We start from the raw sequence: 19578 nt of genomic DNA, 5'->3' as shown, positions 1-19578 counted from the left end.
TTTGATTTCACAGAAGTGTGATTGACTTGGAGTTACATTGTGTTGTTTAAGTGTTCCCTTTATTTTTTTGAGCAGTGTATATTTTATATCACTATCATGCACACGCACCCTCACACTGTTGCGGAAAGATTGAAGCATGTTTTGATAGTGTTTTGATGCTGTATTGTTTGTCCTTCATGTTCTAATACCTTAATGTTACCCCTTCCTTGTGTTTTTCGTTTTATATATATATATATTTTTTTAAAGTGCTCAAAATGACAAAATCAAACAGATTATGCCAAATAATCTCAACATAACATTCAAGTCAAAGACGCGTGTCCTTACCGCGCACTTTGAACATGTTAGAACAACTGTCCACAATTACTTTTCCTCAGCCAACGAACAGCAAAATCACTAGCCTATGCATAGGTGCGCGTGAGTTCCAAGTTCCAATGCACCTTTAATAAAGCATTCCATGCATCATCGTATTTACAGACTTATGTAAGATGGCCTACTATTCGTAATGTAGATTGGACAGTCATTATTTTGGCTAATAACATAACTCACTGTTCTCAAAAAAAGACTGCTCAATGAATGCATGGCTGAACATGTGCTATAGCAGATGTTCCTTTCTTTGCACAGGAAACACATTTCATGCAATTCTCCTACACTGAGACATTCAAAATATTTTTTAATACGACAAATGAAAGGATAGCCTACTCTGCTAACACTGGAAAACATAACAATTAGCACAACTTTGACCATATAATTGGCCTACGCGGAGAAGATAAATAGAATATGACATCCATCTGAACTGGAGGAAATGATTGTTCCCCCCCCCCAAAAAAAACATTAGTTGAACAAGAATGCTCTCCACTGGTGCCATTAAGGTGTTGTTCGCTCAATTAAGTTGAGACTTTTCCCTTAGGTTTATGGACGTGCCGCTTAAGAGCATATGTCTAACTACTATCCCCCATAGTAGTAAAGTGTACTTATTCTATCAGTCAGCTTGTCTAGAAAGAAATAGCCCAGACAGACCCTGGGACAATTCGTACAACCAGTAGGCCAAGGCAACATATATTTTCTTTAAAGCAATGAATCTGATGCAACAGATCAGAACTATTAGCTTAAAATGTTGATCAACTATTTCTTAACATTATTAGAGCAGCAATGCGCACATGGCAGTAGGCAACGTACAAATGTGCATTTGGTTACCAGACAATGAAAGAAAGTTGAAAACCAGTAGAACATGAGAAATAGGCTACTGGTTTCAATAGCATATGGAAGTATTGAAATAAATTGCCTCTACAGATATGGCTTGATTTTGGATTTGCTACTTTGAAGGGAGGTAAAACATACCTCATAATTTGCAGCAAAATGTTCACATTTCAAACAATTAAGTAGCTATATGTTTTCAAAATGCATACGGCCTCCAGCTCAATGCTAAGTGGTTGCCTATGCATTTTAATGGTGAATGAAAAGTGTTTCAATTGCCAGTTGAGAAATAAAAATAGCTCTTAAATCGTGGACCATAATGAATATACACTGACATGCCAATTTAATTCCACATACTTAAGCAAATTAACACAGACCGAAAAGCATGACCGGTCAAATTTACATCAACTGACATTTCCATCAATGAATAGGCAAAAAAAAAAAAAAAACACACGTTACTTCAGTGGGATTTTTCTTCTCCCGAACAATTGGGCGGCGCTAATTTTATTCATCAGCTTCTCCATTTATTAACAGCCTAAAGCCGGGTATTACTGGCTAACGGAAACCCTGCTGTGGCTATGCATGCTTGATTAGAAAGGTTGGAGTTCATGCCGTTTCATCCACTAGCCATGTTGAAGAACATTTGATGTTGACCGGTAATGTGGGCAATGTCAGCCGTAGCAGGCTTAGGCACAACAGGCAAGTGTTGCATCAAACCCAACAAACCTTTGAATGTGAGAGGCCTAATAAATATAAAAGTGAAAGCACACATTGTCAACTAAACTGACTTTCAGTTGCATGTAGTGTAGATAGCCATTATATCAGCATGTACAGTGTACTGAATAAGCCCTGGACAGATGCCGTTACACAGGGTGAGTCTTACCAGTGTTGTAACCATGGGTACCGTAGCCGCTGGCCTGCTGGAAGGCAGTTGCCGAGGCATTGACTCCAACGTTCACACCGTGCTGCTTCGACGAGGTAGGAGCCACCTAGAAACCAACACAGGTTAAAGGTGAAGCTAATATAATTCATTAACTAACATATGTTAAAAAAAAATTAAGTCTGCTTTTTCAGGGGCGTAACACTAACACATGCCATTTAAAATTCCTTTTACAGCATACTGGATTCTCTCAATTAAAGCGAGGAACTGTTTACAGTATTTGTGTCCCGATTATAAATTAGGACAGTTCACAATTCATATTACAAAATGCATTTGTACATGTATCAGGAGAACATGCTCTCGTTGACTTATAAACTTCACAATATTTTTTTTAAAACATCCAAAACAACATCCAGACAAATCATGTGAAGCCTCACCGGGAACATAGCGGGGCCATACTGGAAGGTGTTGGGCAGGCCTGGCACGCCAGTGTAATAGGGCAGGCTGGTGTAGCTGTAGCCTGGGGGCAGCGCTGGGTTGAGGAAAGGCTGCTGCGTGGTGTGGTGCGTCTGGCTCTGGTTCTGCTGCGTCTGCTGGGCCAAAGTGGTGGCCGGCGCCGGGGACGACGCATCACCTCGACCAAACTTTGATAAGTCACCTGCCCGGGGGGGCGGGGGGGGGAAGAGAGGATTGAGGAAAAAGTGACAACTTCCATTGTGTTCAAGCAATGGGCGGGTGAGTCATTGAGATCAGTTAGTCACGGCGATTAAGGTCCGACTATCTGGTGCCAGCTGCACACTGTTCTAGCACCACTGTCCCCCTTGCATAGACATGAGACACAGGTCAGGGTCAACTGATGCGTGTTTGTTCCCAACACCAAACCGCTCCCGTCACTGTGTTAGCACTCTGTACATTGACCGTAGAATAGGAAAGTAGAGTCAGACAGAGACGGAGGTTAGAACGGTGCTTTACCAGAGTAAGGGTTGTTGCTCAGGCTGCCATCTCTGCCAGTCAGTGCTGTGCTGGGGGTGGCAAACGGGATGCTGTAGTAATCCTGAGACGACAGAAGAGGCTCAGTTTTGACTTGTACGAAAGGATTATGAGACTATATATATATATATACACAGTGCCTTGCGAAAGTATTCGGCCCCCTTGAACTTTGCGACCTTTTGCCACATTTCAGGCTTCAAACATAAAGATATAAAACTGTATTTTTTGTGAAGAATCAACAACAAGTGGGACACAATTATGAAGTGGAACAACATTTATTGGATATTTCAAACTTTTTTAACAAATCAAAAACTGAAAAATTGGGCGTGCAAAATTATTCAGCCCCCCTTAAGTTAATACTTTGTAGCGCCACCTTTTGCTGCGATTACAGCTGTAAGTCGCTTGGGGTATGTCTCTATCAGTTTTGCACATCGAGAGACTGACATTTTTTCCCTTGCAAAACAGCTCGAGCTCAGTGAGGTTGGATGGAGAGCATTTGTGAACAGCAGTTTTCAGTTCTTTCCACAGATTCTCGATTGGATTCAGGTCTGGACTTTGACTTGGCCATTCTAACACCTGGATATGTTTATTTTTGAACCATTCCATTGTAGATTTTGCTTTATGTTTTGGATCATTGTCTTGTTGGAAGACAAATCTCCGTCCCAGTCTCAGGTCTTTTGCAGACTCCATCAGGTTCTCTTCCAGAATGGTCTTGTATTTGGCTCCATCCATCTTCCCATCAATTTTAACCATCTTCCCTGTCCCTGCTGAAGAAAAGCAGGCCCAAACCATGATGCTGCCACCACCATGTTTGACAGTGGGGATGGTGTGTTCAGCTGTGTTGCTTTTACGCCAAACATAACGTTTTGCATTGTTGCCAAAAAGTTCAATTTTGGTTTCATCTGACCAGAGCACCTTCTTCCACATGTTTGGTGTGTCTCCCAGGTGGCTTGTGGCTAACTTTAAACAACACTTTTTATGGATATCTTTAAGAAATTGCTTTCTTCTTGCCACTCTTCCATAAAGGCCAGATTTGTGCAATATACGACTGATTGTTGTCCTATGGACAGAGTCTCCCACCTCAGCTGTAGATCTCTGCAGTTCATCCAGAGTGATCATGGGCCTCTTGGCTGCATCTCTGATCAGTCTTCTCCTTGTATGAGCTGAAAGTTTAGAGGAACGGCCAGGTCTTGGTAGATTTGCAGTGGTCTGATACTCCTTCCATTTCAATATTATCGCTTGCACAGTGCTCCTTGGGATGTTTAAAGCTTGGGAAATCTTTTTGTATCCAAATCCGGCTTTAAACTTCTTCACAACAGTATCTCGGACCTGCCTGGTGTGTTCCTTGTTCTTCACGATGCTCTCTGCGCTTTTAACGGACCTCTGAGACTATCACAGTGCAGGTGCATTTATACGGAGACTTGATTACACACAGGTGGATTGTATTTATCATCATTAGTCATTTAGGTCAACATTGGATCATTCAGAGATCCTCACTGAACTTCTGGAGAGAGTTTGCTGCACTGAAAGTAAAGGGGCTGAATAATATTGCACGCCCAATTTTTCAGTTTTTGATTTGTTAAAAAAGTTTGAAATATCCAATAAATGTCGTTCCACTTCATGATTGTGTCCCACTTGTTGTTGATTCTTCACAAAAAAATACAGTTTTATATCTTTATGTTTGAAGCCTGAAATGTGGCAAAAGGTCGCAAAGTTCAAGGGGGCCGAATACTTTCGCAAGGCACTGTGTATCCAATTGCATCACATCGCAAAGTTCCTGGAAACAAATGAGTTCCAAGAACAGTTGTTCACGTCTTTAAATAACCAGCGGTTGCTAGAGTTACTAGCAAAGTCATATTTGGCCAGTCCACGCATGGATGGGTTATATCCAGATAGCTTAAACTCACCAATGGTATTCTTGTCTGGAGCATCTGTAGGTCATCATAGCCATACACCTGAGGCTGAGAAACAAGACAAAAAGGGGGGGGGGGGGGGGGGGGGGGGGGGGGGGGGGGGGGGGGGGGGGGGGGGGAATTACTTTGGGAATTACCCTCCAATTGCAGTATACCATTATGAAGCACTAAATCTGAACTTTTAGAAAGTGTAAAAAAAACAGAACATAGAATGACGATATGCGCAGATATAAGCAGTCGGTCACACTTCGATAGAACTCATGATTTCCATGACCTAAAGGCAGGTTTAGTTGACAGAGACCGTGAGGAGTACTTACAGGGTAAGCATGCAGTAGTCCGGGGGCCATAATGTATGGGTTGGGAAGCAGAGGAGGCACTCCAGGAGGCAGGTTAGGAGGTGCTTTCCCTGTAAAGAGACCAGCAAAAACAAGACAAAAAACATGTGAAATAATAGGATGGAAATAGTATTAGAAAGAAAAAACAACATACAACACACTTCAAGTTAACACACCCCATCACAACTCAAATCTAAACCAGACCCCATTTACATCCCAAATGGCAACCTATTCCCTATATAGTGCACTACATTAGAACAAGGCCCATAGGGCTCCAGTCAAAAGTAGTGCACTATATAGGAAACAGTGCCATTTGTGACGCACCCCTTTACCAACAATCCATGTCTAACCTGAGGAGACTGCAGAGCTGCGTGAGGAGGCGGAGGAAGCGATAGCCTGGGCTGGTGCTCCTGTGGACATGGCTGCGGAGGCAACGGCTGGAGGTCCCATGGAGGCTACTGTGTGGAGGCCCATGGCCGCTAGGTTGCTCACAGGGGCCAAGCCCGATGGGGCTGACTGAGACACTGTGTTTACTGAAGAGGGCTGAGGGGCCCCCATGGAGACCTGCTGAGCTGCTGCAACCACCGACGAGGAAGAGAGGACAGAGGAAGAGGGGACCGCCGAGACAGAGGAAGTGAAGGAGGAAGAGTGCAAGCTAGAGTCCTCTATGCTCTGGTGCTGTAAGGATGGATGAATGGAGAGAAGAGGAAATGGTTATGATAAACATGATTAAATACCCACTAGGTTAGATTAAGAAGTATTTGATGCATCCAAAGGAAATGCAATCTCTTCTCTCACACACTCACCATTAGACTGGTGTTGGATGTGCGGACTTGGGATGGCGCGAGACTTTTCTGCTGTGTAGAAAGGGAACTGAAAGAACAAACGATCATCCATCAATTTAGTTGAATAAAGAACCATTATCCACTGGCACTCCTACAATCCAAACTCTTCAAATTACTCAAGCCCTTCAAGAGTGGCATCTTACTTGCTGTGCTGAGGCATGGTATTCGGGGGCAGGTCTTCATTGTGCCCCAGAGCGCTGTGCGACAACTGATTGGATGTGGTCAACAAGGACACGGGCCCTGAGCCACCGTCTGTCAATGTAGCTATGGAGACTGACGCAGGCGTGGCCGAATCAGAGGCCGACTTCACAGACACTGCAGAGCCTGCTGCAGCTGGACAGAAACAGAAAGTACAGAGAGGGAGAGAAAGAGTCTGGGATTAGTGTCAACCCAGATAGACGACAGCTCTAGAACACACCGTCTAATAGGGCAGATTGCCATTCTAAACGGTATTAACTTTTAGGGACACTGGGCGAATAGCTGTAAAATACTAATAGAGGACCACAAAATAACAGGCATGGTTCCCGAGTACTTAACCTACATCCAGGAAATGCATTATAATGCATGTTAGCGGATTACCACTCACACGGTTTCCACGCCGGCCATAAACACCACATAGACTTCCTTCACTGCAAACCCTCTACCAAATTCACTCACCTTCCACAGAATGCGTCTGTATTGAATTGAATCCATTCTGAAAAAACAAGTTCAGGTGGGCTTGTTAGGGTACACAAATTTAGGGGAGTCGTTTCCATAGCAACAGGCTATTCAATAACAGAGGAGCCAATCAAAGAAAAGTGAAAAACAGAAATTGCTTTATTTTGTATTTCTCTAAGAATCAAAGCAATATGAAGAGGAATTCATCTCAAGGAGGCAGAGCAATAGGAATGGAGGCTCACCTCTTTCTGCGGGGAGGAGACAGGGGTGGGGAAGCGCCGGGCCTGGGGAGCCCTCTGGTCGTACATGTCAATCTGACTGGGGTTGGAGGGAATCGCCTCACTGGAGGACAAGAAGCAGAGAGATTAGATAAAGCCATGGGTTACTTTGAGAAAAGAGAAGGGGTCCAGCATCAAAGTGGGCCCACTTTGACGCTGGTGCCCCACACATGCGTGTGTGGTGTTATAGCGGTATACAACTCATATCGTACACCAATTTTGCAGTGTCTGGTATGACCGGTGTGCTCACCAGCTGGGGCTTGTGTAGAGGCTGTTTTGAACCTGGCTTCCTGGTGTGGTGGTGGTGGTGGTGTTGGCGCTGTCATACTCCTGGAGCACAGGTTCAGAGCCAAACTGCAGTGCGCCAAACTGCAGGTTCAGCCCAGAGATGTCTGCCGAGCCAGGCATCTCCACCGCCATTGCTGGGATCTGGAATAAAATATAATAAAGATATGGTTGACGTCTGGGAAAGCAAGGTAATTATTTATGAAAAGGTAAGCAGAGGTAGGGAGGGAAACAATGGTTAGGCTAACAGTAAAGTGAATGTGTGCACACTGTTGGCTGTGAGTGAGCAACCTATCGAAAATAATTAGAAATTAGGCGCAGCATGACCAGCCATTTTACATTGTCCTTATATCAGTGTTGAGCTGTTACCTTGGTGGTGATGGAGGTCCTCTTCTTCTGTTGCTTGAGCTTGTGCTGCTGCAGTGGCAGAGGGCTGGAACCCTGAGCATCCGATGAGTCAGGGGACACCTGGTGTCCCAAGGGGGGCACCACCATCTTGGGGAGGACAGACACAGGGGGCGCCATGTGGGACGAGGGGCTGCTCTGTGAGGGCAAGGAGGAGGAAACTGAGGAAGGGGGGAGGAAAGCGTCCAACACGGAGGTGGTGGGCTGGTAGGGATGACGCTTGGTGAAGGGGCTGTGGACTGGAGGCTCTGGCTGGGCCTTGATGTCTGGGGGGAGAGAAGGATGGGAGAAAGGAATATAGGGGCTGCACCTGACCGCTATAAAACATCCAATTCTGAACCATGCATAGGGCATTTAAGATGTCTTCTCTTCATAACCAGTCATGTAGGCATTTTTCAAAATCTCTGTAAACCCAAGTAAATCTAACCACTATGTACACCCCCTGCTTTTCTTAACCATACCCACTGTCCCTATATATCTCCTCTTACCATAGTGGCCCAGCTCTGCGGAGTTGGTGTCCCAGGAAGAGGGGGTGGGGTTGGGCTGTCCTGTCTGGGACTGCTGGGCAGCCAGCTGGGCCAAGGCTTGTGCAGTCTTAAACTGCTCCAAGAACTGGGAGCCGCTGGTCGTCCCTGTGCTGCCTCCTTTAGGGTCCCCCACCTCCCCAAAGCCCTTCCGCAGCATGTTCACCTGCAATGGGAACAAAAGAGGAACTGAAATCCTGCAAGTTTCAGGAATGAGCGTTGAACAGAATATAACAGCTGTGCTGGTTATTGCAAGAACTAGTGCTGTCACGATACCAAGATTTTACTAACGAGGACATGCAAACATTCGTAAGGTTGTGGCAGTGATGGTGGACTGAAGATGGCGGTGTAAAATGAGTTATGCGAAATCAATATTCATTGTCTCTAAAAACAGACTAAATAGTAGCACTACACCGATTTATATAATTGTGGGCAATAACATTCTAGCTGAATAATAACACCAAAAAACACGAGGCCAGAGAAGTTAATTGATAAATATTACAAACACAGTCAAGGCCAAAACATGTCGGAAAGGAACCGGGACGAAAAATGGAGAACCAAACTCCAAGACAATGCTACAAGATTCCTCGACAGACAGATGATTTATGCTTTTCGCCACCTGGTACGCCAAGAGTAGAAACCGTTCTGCTAAAAATCAGCGAATGATAAATTGGGTGTACTTGAACTAAAGTAAAGAAATAAAAGGATATGAAGGGGAGACTCGAAATGAGTGACGAAAAAGCTGTGACCATGGATAAAGAAACAAGCTAAAAGATAATCAATACTGTTGAAATGGATGTTAAAGAACATGTTTCTGAGAGAAGCCTTACTTGGAATACGGATATTATTCATCCTAATCAGACAGGTTTTTCTGCATGGACGATACATTAGAGATAATATAAGACGAGTATGGGAAACAATAGAACACCGAGAATTCTGGGAAACCAGGCCTGATATTCATAGCCAACTTTGAAAAGTATGACAGGAACTTACATATAAATGCCTGGAATACTTCAATTTTGGAGAATCTCTGTTACACAATGGGTTAAAGTTATGGTAAATAATTGCAACTTCTCAGAAAGCATTAAAACAATGGTTTTCCACGATCAGCATGTCAATTTATTATGGCCTTAAACATTAGCTGTTCAAATAAGATCCAACAATAATATCAAAGGTCTAGAAATCTAGGTGTTAACAATTCATGATTGTTCATATTTTCTTTTAAATCCACAATTTGGATCGCTCCACAGCCTCTATACATTTTCTAACCTCTGGATTACAACCAAATTATGATAAATATTACGTATTGATCACTAATAAAAACAACTTTTACATTACCATGTAGTTTACCAATTAAATGGTCCGACGGTGAAGTGACAAACTCGCTATTCACATCCCAAAAGAAAGAAATTCTCACAACAATGAAACATTAGAAAGTTACCTTTGCTAAGATCTTGCTACCGTGGAAAGGAAAATAGCTGTCAATTAGTGGAATTGTTTTTCCCTGATTAACTCTTTAGTCATATCCCAGTTTACCCATTTGCTAATGGCCTTGCCTACACCTATCAACTTGTTTTTTTTAGGTTATATGAGCAAAAAAGTCCATTTTATTTAGAATTGCAAGCCAGACAATTTAAAAAACGGGCTTATTTATATAATGAATATGAATTCAGAGAGCAGAGATTATTAAAAACAAAAAAGCATTATACTCTTCCTACAGGCTTAGGTCATACGAAAGTTATACTTAAATCCAAACTGGTTCTAGCAGATAAGAATGTCTCACCCCATGTTCAAGAATGGCCCAGGGTCCCTGCTCATCTGCGTGAACGTGCTTAAGGCATGCTGCAAGGAGGCATGAGAACTGCAAATGTGGCCACGGCAATAAATTGCAATGTCCGTACTGTGAGACGCCTAAGACAGCGCTACAGGGAGACAGGACAGACAGCTGATCGTTCTCGCAGAGGCAGACCACGTGTAACACCTGCACAGGATCTGTACAGCCGAACATCACACCTCTAGGACAGGTACAGGATGGCATTAACAGCCCGAGTTACACCAGGAATGCACAATCCCTCCATCAGTGCTCAGACTGTCCGCAATAAGCTGAGAGGTGCTGGACTGAGGGTTGTAGGCCTGTTGTAAGGCAGGTCCTCACCGGCAATAACATTGCTTATGGAAACAAACCCACCGTCACTGTACCAGACTGGACTGGCAAAAGTGCTCTTCACTGACAAGTCACGGTTCTGTCTCAACCGGGGTGATGGTTGGATTCGCGTTTATCGTCGAAGGAATGAGCGTTACACCGAGGCCTGTACTCTGGAGCAGGAGCAATTTGGAGGTGGAGGGTCCGTCATGATCTGGAGCAGTGTGTCACAGTATCATCGGACTGAGCTTGTCATTGCAGGCAATCTCAACACTGTGCATAACAGGGAAGACATCCTCCTCACTCAAGTGGTACCCTTCCTGCAGGCTCATTCTGACACGACCCTCCAGCATGACAATGCCACCATACTGCTCGTTCTGTGTGCGATTTCCTGCAAGACAGGAATGTCAGTGTTCTGCCATGGCGGGCGAAGAGCCCGGATCTCAATCACGTCTGGGACCTGTTGGATCGGAGGGTGAGGGCTAGGGCCATTCCACCCAGAAATGTCAGGGAACTTGCAGGTGCCTTGGTGGAAGAGTGGGATAACATCTCACAGCAAGAACTGGAAAATCTGGTACAGTCCATGAGGTGGAGATGCACTGCAGTACTTAAAATGCAGCTCGTGGCCACACCAGATACTGACTTACTTTTGAACCCCCCCCCCCCCTTGTTCAAGGACACATTATTCTACTTCTGTTAGACAAACTTAACAAGTTCCACAGACCTGTCTTGTTATATTCATGCAAATATTAACACGTTAAGTTTGCTGAAAATAAACGCAGTTGACAGTGATAGGAAGTTTCTTTTTTGATAGATAGAACTGGAAATGCAGACAATTACATTGATGGAAACCACAATATATCTGCAATAGTAAAGCTGATCTACCGCCTAAAAAAAATGAAACACTTCACATACCAGGCCAAGTAACACGATACCGAGCAGTATTGCAATAACGCGTGGAGATTTTGAGTGGCCTAGCGTCCCGTTTGCGCGTTCCCCCCAACGTTATGTGCCACACAAAAAACTTGTCACTGATATTCACACGTCTACTCAATGCAACATATAGAATTTAACTTCACACTGTATAATAGAATACATCATATAAATGCTGCTTCACTCATATTTGTAAATGCCTACCTGTGATATGGCTGGAGGAATGAGGGGAAGGGATATACATGCATAATGATCTGCATGTCATTGTGGCGGTAAGGGGAAAACACTGCATGAAACCTTTACTCTTCAGTAAACAAACCCACAGACACGCACTGTTACCAACTTTAAAAAACAGGTACCAGAAAAAAAAAAATCTAGTTTAGGCTTACATTAGGCCTATATGAATCCTACCTTTGAAGCACATCTAATTAGTGAAGCAGACAGTTTTCCTTTCTTCAGCCAATCAAATCTGCTTAGACCTACTGCAGGTTAGCTAGGAACGTAACTTTCATGATCAAACCAATAATGACCAAAAACAGGATTATTTTAAAACAGCCCGCGACATGGTTTGTGAAGTTATATAAAATGTGTGCGAAATCCCACTGGGGAAAAAAATAGTGTTGAGAATAAGGGTCCTTTATTTTTACAGTTTGAGCTATAGACAAGCCGTTATCTTTGCTGTAAAGCTGCAAGCATGCCTGTCACACTGCTGTACTCTATTTGTCCTCCCTGGCACTCCAAGGCCGTGTGACAGCGTACTTGCAAAGCCTACTAAAACTGGCCTGTATTCTTGGTAATGTCAGAGAAGAAATTACGCAATGCATTAACTTTGCTCGCTCTGCACGCTGCTCTAATGTATCAAATACACAAATGTAACAGAAGACTCAATGACTGCATCCCCTCTCACCACCCTGGCTAAATTAGAGTTGAAAAACTGATTGAGGAACAGATGTGCAGGAAGAGAGGATGGGGAGAAGCAGGTGAGTGATGGCTGGAAGAGGATGCTGGATGGCTGATTACAGCTCCCACACGTGATATGATATGCGTGTGTAAGTGAAGTGGATATTACTGGACCGGCATACAAGACTCGTGGCTTTTTCTTAAAATGTAACTGAATATATAAACAAAACTGACTTTATTAACATTTTATAACAGGTGTTCTTTGGATTGGTAGGGCTGGAAAATGTTGGTGGTATCATAACGTTTTGATACAATACTTTAGTCACTAAAACTGTAGAATAGGGTGAAGGCAGTTGTGTGTCCTGTGGGCTCACCATGCTGTGCTGGGTGTAGGAGGTGCTGCTGGAGGTGGTTTGAGACAGCGGCTGCTTGGAGTTGCTGAACACAAGTGACTGAGGGAGGGAGGGGGGCTGGCTGGCCTCTATGGGGCCTGGGGCCTCTGAGGACGGGGAAGTCTTCCCCAGCAGCACTGCCAGATCAATCCTGCAGGGGACAGAGGTCAGAGTTAGTAATTAGCTTTGTCCGAGCCAGAACAGCCCATAGAGCAGGAGCCCATCTCCTGCTTCTGTAGCGTGAGGCAGCTTTATGTACAAGTACAACCCCTAGACAGGACACTAGCCTATCACAGGGTCTGAGAAATGGATGTTGTTCTGAGTCACAATAGCTAATTGATTGGAAATGTGATAGTACGTTTTGGGGTGGATGAAACATAATACAGAGCTGAAAATCATAGTCAACACCAGAAGTGCTTGAATTACAAATGTTAATGTTCTACACTCAGTAAAGGTGAAAAAACATTGGATATTTGACTAGACTGCAGAGTTTGGTGATGTTGAAGACAAGTGTTTTACATGGACATGAGTCAGGATACACAACGCATATCTTTCAGTGAGTGGAAAAGTGGATGCATGTATTTGGGTCTTCCTATAAACTAAGGTACCAGTGAGGGTTTCTTACAAGGGACAACTTGTTACATTACATCATTGATAATAATCTGCAGATTTTTTTTATGTGATTGCATTAAGATTTAAGGGGGAACGTCGCTATATTCAATACAATTCACAAGTCGATTTAAAACCTGTTTAACGCTTTATCATGGTGGTGTCTTGACAGAGCTGTTCAAATTGTGACAAAAAAAACACTTCTCTGTCATTGCATTTATGGCAATCTAAGTTGTCGTTATAATACAAACTGAACAAAAATATAAAAACGCAACACGTTGATCCCATGTTGCATAAGGTGAAATAAAAGATCCCTGAAATGTCTATGTTTACAACCCTGTTTGTGAGTATTTCTCCTTTGCCAATATATTCCATCCACCTGACAGGTGTGGCATATATTAAACAGCATAATTATGACACAAGTGCAACTTGTGCTGGGGACAATAAAAGGCCACTAAAATGTGCAGTTTTGTCACAACAATGCTACAGATGTCTAAACTATTGAGGGAGTGTGCAATTGGCATGCTGACTACAGGATTGTCCCAGAGCTGTTGCCAGAGTATTGAATGTTAATTTCTCTACCATAAACTTTTTATCGTTTTAGATTTAGCAGTATGTCCCACCGGCCTCACAACCGCAGAGCACGTGTACGGCGTCGTGTGGGCGAGCGGTTTGCTGATGTCAACGTTGTGAACCGAGTGCCCTATGGTGGCAGTGGGGTTATGGTATGGGCAGGCATAAGCCAAACAACGAACACAACTGCATTTTATCTACGGCAATTTGAATGCACAGAGATACCGTGACAAGCTCCTGAGGCCCATTGTCTCAGTTCTTCCATGGCCTGCATACTCATACATATCACCCATTGAGCATGTTTGGGTTACTCTGGATCGACATGTATGACAGCGTGTTCCAGTTACTGCCAATATCCAGCAACCTCGCATAGCCATTGAAAAGGAGTGGGACAACATTCAACAGCCTGATCAACTGTGCGAAAGAGATGTGGCACACTGCATGAAGCAAATGGTGGTCACACTAGATAGTGACTGATACTTTTCTTATCCAAACATATTTTTTTAAAGCTATCTGTGACTAACAGACACATATCAGTGTTCCCAGTCATGTGAAATCCAGAGATTAGGGCCTAACGCATTTATTTAAAATCGACTGATTTCTTGTGAATGGCTGTGGGTGTGTGCATTACGCGTCAGGCCCACCCACCTCTGTCCTGCAGTGATGGTGACATTCTCCTGGGGAAGTGGCATGGAGACCACATTGGAGGCTGTGAAGATCTTGGTCTCTGACAGCTAGAAGAGAAAGAGAGAGCAAGATGAGTGATTTATTTTATATATATATATATATATATATATATATATATATATATATATATATATATATATATATATATATTTATTTCAAAGAAAACAGAAAAATCAAATAGACAAACTCTCGTATCTGTTAGGTGTGTGACCTATTCCGTTAAGGTTAACTAGTGGAGCACAAATACCAATAGAAATAGAACCTAGGCCTAGATTTCTGTTCATCTTCCCTTGACATTTATACTTACTTTCACACACACCAGCTTGCTGAGCAGGCCCTAGGAGAGCCAGCAACTTGTGTAAGGTGCGAGTAGTTAAATTCTTCCACAAGATATTTTATATTCATTTACAGACCATTTTACATTTTATTTAGAGTGTATAGACAGACGGACTGTAGAGGTCCGGACCAACAAATTTGCTTTCTTATTGTAGAGAAAAATGAGTGGGTGCGAGACTTAGAAAAAAATGCCCATCTGACGCTGTCGGGAATTTATCAGCCTCCATATGTGGTCTTAGCAAATTGTCTGACCTGCTGTATAATTATGCTCAATCTGAATTACTGATCGTGATTTTAAATCTAGATTGGTTATTGCTAGTATCGGATGGGCTGAAAGATATTTGTACTGAGCTAAATCTAACTCGGCTAAACACTGAAAAATCCTCTTAGATATTATTCTAACAAAATCTCAATTTTACAGACAATTGGATATTTGCCAATGAGATTAGTGAGCATTGTCCCATTGCACATATAAGAGACTTTTTATGCAGTTTTTTATGTCTGAGCTGGGGTTAAGTGACTGAGGGATTGTCAGCTAGCATCGACTCAGATCATGCCCATAATTGTTTTATTTCCCTGTTTAACTCTGTTGCAGATAAACATGTGTCAAAAAAACAACTAAGGGTTAAAGATGGATGTAATCCTAGGTTAACACATGAATTGTGATAACATCCTTTTGTTCACCAGACCTAGAATACCTCAAATGCCGACCGTATTACCTCCCAAGAGAATTCGCTTCGGTTATATTTACAGCCGTGTATATTCCCCCTCAAGCCAATACCACGAAGGCCCTCAAACTTCATGCAAACTGGAAACCACATATCCTGAGGCAGCATTTATTGTAGCTAGGGATTGAAGCAAAGCAAATCTGAGGAAAAAGGATGCCAAAATTCTAACACATTGACTGTAGTACTCACACTAGAAAAACATTGGACCACTGCTACTCAACTTTTCGAAATGTCTACAAGTCCCTCCCTTTGGCAAATCTGACCACGAGTCCATTTTACTCCTCCCTTCCTATAGGCATAAACTCAAACAGGAAATACCCATGCTAAAGTCTATTCAACTCTGATCTGACCAATCGGAATCCACGCTTCAAGATTGTTTTGACCACGCAGACTGGGATATGTTCTGGGTAGGCTCCGAGAATAAAACCTACCCAAAACAGAAACCATGGCCAAATGGTAGCAAAACTGAATTATTGTGTAATTATTCCCTCCATATGGGAATCAAACATGCAAAACATCAGTACAGAGACAAAGTGGAGTCGCAATTCAACAGCTCAGACATGACGTATGTGGCAGGGTCGACAGAGACTACAAAATGAAAAACCAGCCATGTCGCAGACACCGACAAATTTCCTTTGCCCGCTTTGATAACCGCTACTACCAAGGACTGTGGGCTCTCCTCCGTGGCTGACATGAGTAAGACATTTAAGGGCGTAAACCCTCGCAAGGCTGCCGGCCCAGACGGCATTCCTAGCCTCATCATCAGAGCATGTGTAGACCAGCTGGCTGGAGTGTTTCATATTCAATCTCTCCTTATTCCAGTCTGCTGTTCCCACTTCCACCATTGTTCCTGTACCAAAGAAAGCAAATGTAACGGAACTAAAATTACTATCGCCCCGTAGCACTCACTTCTGTCACCATGAAGTGCTTTGAGAGGCTATTCAAGGATTATACTACCTCTACCGTACATGACACCCTAGACCCACTTAAATTTGCTTACTGCGCCAAGAGCCACAGATGATGCAATCGCCATCGCACTGTTCGATCCAATCTGGACAAGAGGAATACCCATGTAAGAATACTGTTCATTGAATATAGCTCAGCATTCAACACCATAGTACCCTCCAAGATCATCACTAGGCTCGGGGCCCTGGGTCTGAACCCGGCCGTGTGCAACTGGGACTTCCTGACAGGCCGCACCCAGGTGTTGAAGGTTGACGGACATGACGGACCCTCCACCTCGAGCCCGCTCCAGAGTATAGACCTCGGAGTAACGCTCATTCCTTCGAAAATACACACGAATCAGATCATCACCCTTGGTGAGATAAAACCGCGACTCGTCAGTGAAGAGCCCATTTTGCCAGTCCTGTCTGGTCCAGCGACGGTGGGTTTGTGCCCACAGGCATCGTTGTTGCCGGTGAGGTCTGGTGAGGACCTGCCTTACAACAGGCCTACAAGCCCTCAGTCCAGCCTCCATCAGTCTGAGCACTGATGGAGGGATTGTGTGTTCCTGGTGTAACTCAGGCAGTTGTCGTTGCCATCCTGTACCTGTCCGCAGGTGTGATGTTCAGATGTACAGATCCTGTGCAGGTGTGGTTACAAGTGGGCTGCCACTGCGAGGGCGATCAGCTGTCCATCCTGTCTCAGTACGGACATTGCAATTTATTGCCGTGGCCACATCGGCAGTCCTCATGCCTCCTTGCAGCATGCCTAAGGCACGTTCACGCAGATAAGCAGGGAACCCTGGGCATCTTTTGTGTTTTTCAGAGTCAGTAGAACAGCATCTTTGGTGTCCCACGTTTTCAGGACTGTGACCTTAATTTCCTACTGTCTGTAAGTTGTTAGCGTCTTAACGACCGTTCCACAGGTGCATGTTTATTAATTGTTTATGGTTCATTGAACTGTTTAACCAGTTGAGTCTATGGGGGCGCTATTTCATTATTGGATAAAAAACGTTCCCGTTTTAAGCGCAATATTTTGTCACGAAAAGATGCTCGACTATGCATATTATTGACAGTTTTGGAAAGAAAACACTCTGAAGTTTCAGAATCTGCAAAGATATTGTCTGTGAGTGCCCCAGAACTCATTCTACAGGCAAAACCAAGATGAAACGTCAAACAGGAAATGAGCAGAATTTCTGAAGCTCTGTTTTCTAATGTCTCCTTATATGGCTGTGAATGCGACAGGAATAAGCTTAGACCTTCTGCTGTTCCCCCAAGATGTCGGCAGCATTGACGTATTTGTAGGCATATCATTGGAAGATTGACCATAAGAGACTACATTTTCCAAGTGTCCGCCTGGTGTCCTGCGTCGAAATTGGTGCGCAACGCCAGGTGCAAGTATTTTTCCATTTGATAGAGGAGAAGCCAGGCTTCCACGAACGATATATCATCGAAGAGATATGTGAAAAACACCTTGAGGATTGATTCTAAACAACGTTTGCCATGTTTTCAGTCGATATTATGGAGTTAATTTGGAAAAAAGTTTGCGTTTTGAGGACTGAATTTTCAGGTTTTTTTTGGTAGCCAAATGTGATGTACAAAACGGAGCTATTTCTAATACACAAAGAATATTTTTGGAAAAACTGAGCATTTGCTATCTAACTGAGAGTCTCATTGAAAACATCCGAAGTTCTTCAAAGGTAAATTATTTTATTTGAAGGCTTTTGTTTTTTGTTGAAATGTTGCCTGCTGGATGCTAACGCTAATGCTAACGCTAAATGCTACGCTAGCTAGCTACTGTTACACAAATGATTGTTTTCCTATGGTTGAGAAGCATATTTTGAAAATCTGAGATGACAGTGTTGTTTACAAACGACTAAGCTTGATGGCATATTTATTTCATTTGCGATTTTCATGAATAGTTAACGTTGCGTTATGGTAATGAGCTTGAGTCTGTATTCACGATCCCGGATCCGGGATGGCTAAGTGCTAGAGGTTAAACTCTTTACAATGAAGTTCTGTGACGTTATTTGGATTTTTACGAATTCTTTGAAAGATAGGGCCCTGAAAAAGGGACGTTTATTTTTTGCCGAGTTTAGAAAGCCCTGGTTGGTTTAACGTAATGGGGATAAGACTGAATACATTATGTTCTCTGGTTCTCGCAAGAACATTTCAGGTGGACTACATATTTATTAATTGGATGGATCTTCCATTGATTGGGTTCCCACCTACAAGTATCTGGGCATTTGGATTGATAGACTTAATGTTTTAAAAACATACGGATGAGCTAGTTAAAAAGCTAAGATTTAAAAGTGGGCTTTTTTAGAAACAGATCTTTCCTCTACCTATATAGCAGGAAACAGTCAACTTTCCTGCCAGTTATTGATTATGGTGACACCATTTACCAGATTTCAGCAGCCACTACTCATAAACCTCTGGATGTGGTCTACCATAGCGCTATTCGTATTATCCCTGGTGACAGTTTAATACTCACCACTGCATCCTGTACCAAAAGGGTGGCTGGTCCTCATTAAAGTCCCGTAAATCAATTCATTACTCTTTGATTACGAAGCCATAACACACAAGCTTCCAAATGACTTAACTTTGTTGCTAACGTATAAAATGAGCTACCAAACCCACTCACAGGACTGGTTAACTCGAGGTCCCTCTGGTCTCAACCAATTAAAGTAGATCCTCCTTTAGTTTTAGTGCCCCCCACTGTTGGAATAACCTACAAAAGTCCTTGCATCTTGATTCCTTGGTTAAGGCAGTTTAGGACTCTGGTATTTAATGAATTCATTGAGGATTGCAGTTTGAGTGTATACCTGGGCGATATGGCCAAAATATGGTATTTTGACAGTTTGACATGATTTTGATTAATAAATGTTCTAAATTTGCTTATTTCAATGGGTCTTTCTCCATTCAGATGGTTTTATACTGTTCAATTCAACTTCCAACTTAAAATAATTTCCTGCATTTCCATCAATTTCTGCTTTTCCTGCACCCATTTGAGATCATTTCCACAATACG

At 43.1% G+C, this 19578-nt stretch overlaps 1 protein-coding gene across 12 annotated transcripts in view; it reads right to left on the bottom strand.

Moving 5' to 3' along the window:
• LOC139392443 (ubiquitin associated protein 2-like) overlaps positions 1–19578 on the bottom strand; it is a 49719-nt gene that overhangs the window by 7040 nt on the left and 23101 nt on the right. For 6 of the 12 annotated variants that reach the window (XM_071140422.1, XM_071140421.1, XM_071140423.1 and 3 more), the window contains 15 exons: positions 14505–14590; positions 12657–12825; positions 8271–8472; positions 7747–8048; positions 7343–7521; positions 7057–7156; positions 6815–6851; positions 6301–6490; positions 6119–6185; positions 5664–5990; positions 5295–5396; positions 4972–5025; positions 3047–3128; positions 2512–2732; positions 2078–2183 (listed from right to left, as the gene is read on the bottom strand). In XM_071140422.1, the coding sequence (XP_070996523.1) occupies positions 2078–2183; positions 2512–2732; positions 3047–3128; positions 4972–5025; positions 5295–5396; positions 5664–5990; positions 6119–6185; positions 6301–6490; positions 6815–6851; positions 7057–7156; positions 7343–7521; positions 7747–8048; positions 8271–8472; positions 12657–12825; positions 14505–14590 (2224 nt within the window). Of the gene's footprint in view, positions 1–2077; positions 2184–2511; positions 2733–3046; positions 3129–4971; positions 5026–5294; positions 5397–5662; positions 5991–6118; positions 6186–6300; positions 6491–6814; positions 6852–7056; positions 7157–7342; positions 7522–7746; positions 8049–8270; positions 8473–12656; positions 12826–14504; positions 14591–19578 lie in introns of all 12 variants that reach the window. The other 6 variants (XM_071140431.1, XM_071140430.1, XM_071140432.1 and 3 more) reach the window with 1 other exon arrangement.

The sequence above is a fragment of the Oncorhynchus clarkii genome, chromosome 32 (genome assembly GCF_045791955.1).
Source record: "Oncorhynchus clarkii lewisi isolate Uvic-CL-2024 chromosome 32, UVic_Ocla_1.0, whole genome shotgun sequence".
Taxonomy (NCBI): Eukaryota; Metazoa; Chordata; class Actinopteri; order Salmoniformes; family Salmonidae; genus Oncorhynchus; species Oncorhynchus clarkii.
This window is presented reverse-complemented; position numbering and strand designations above follow the sequence as displayed.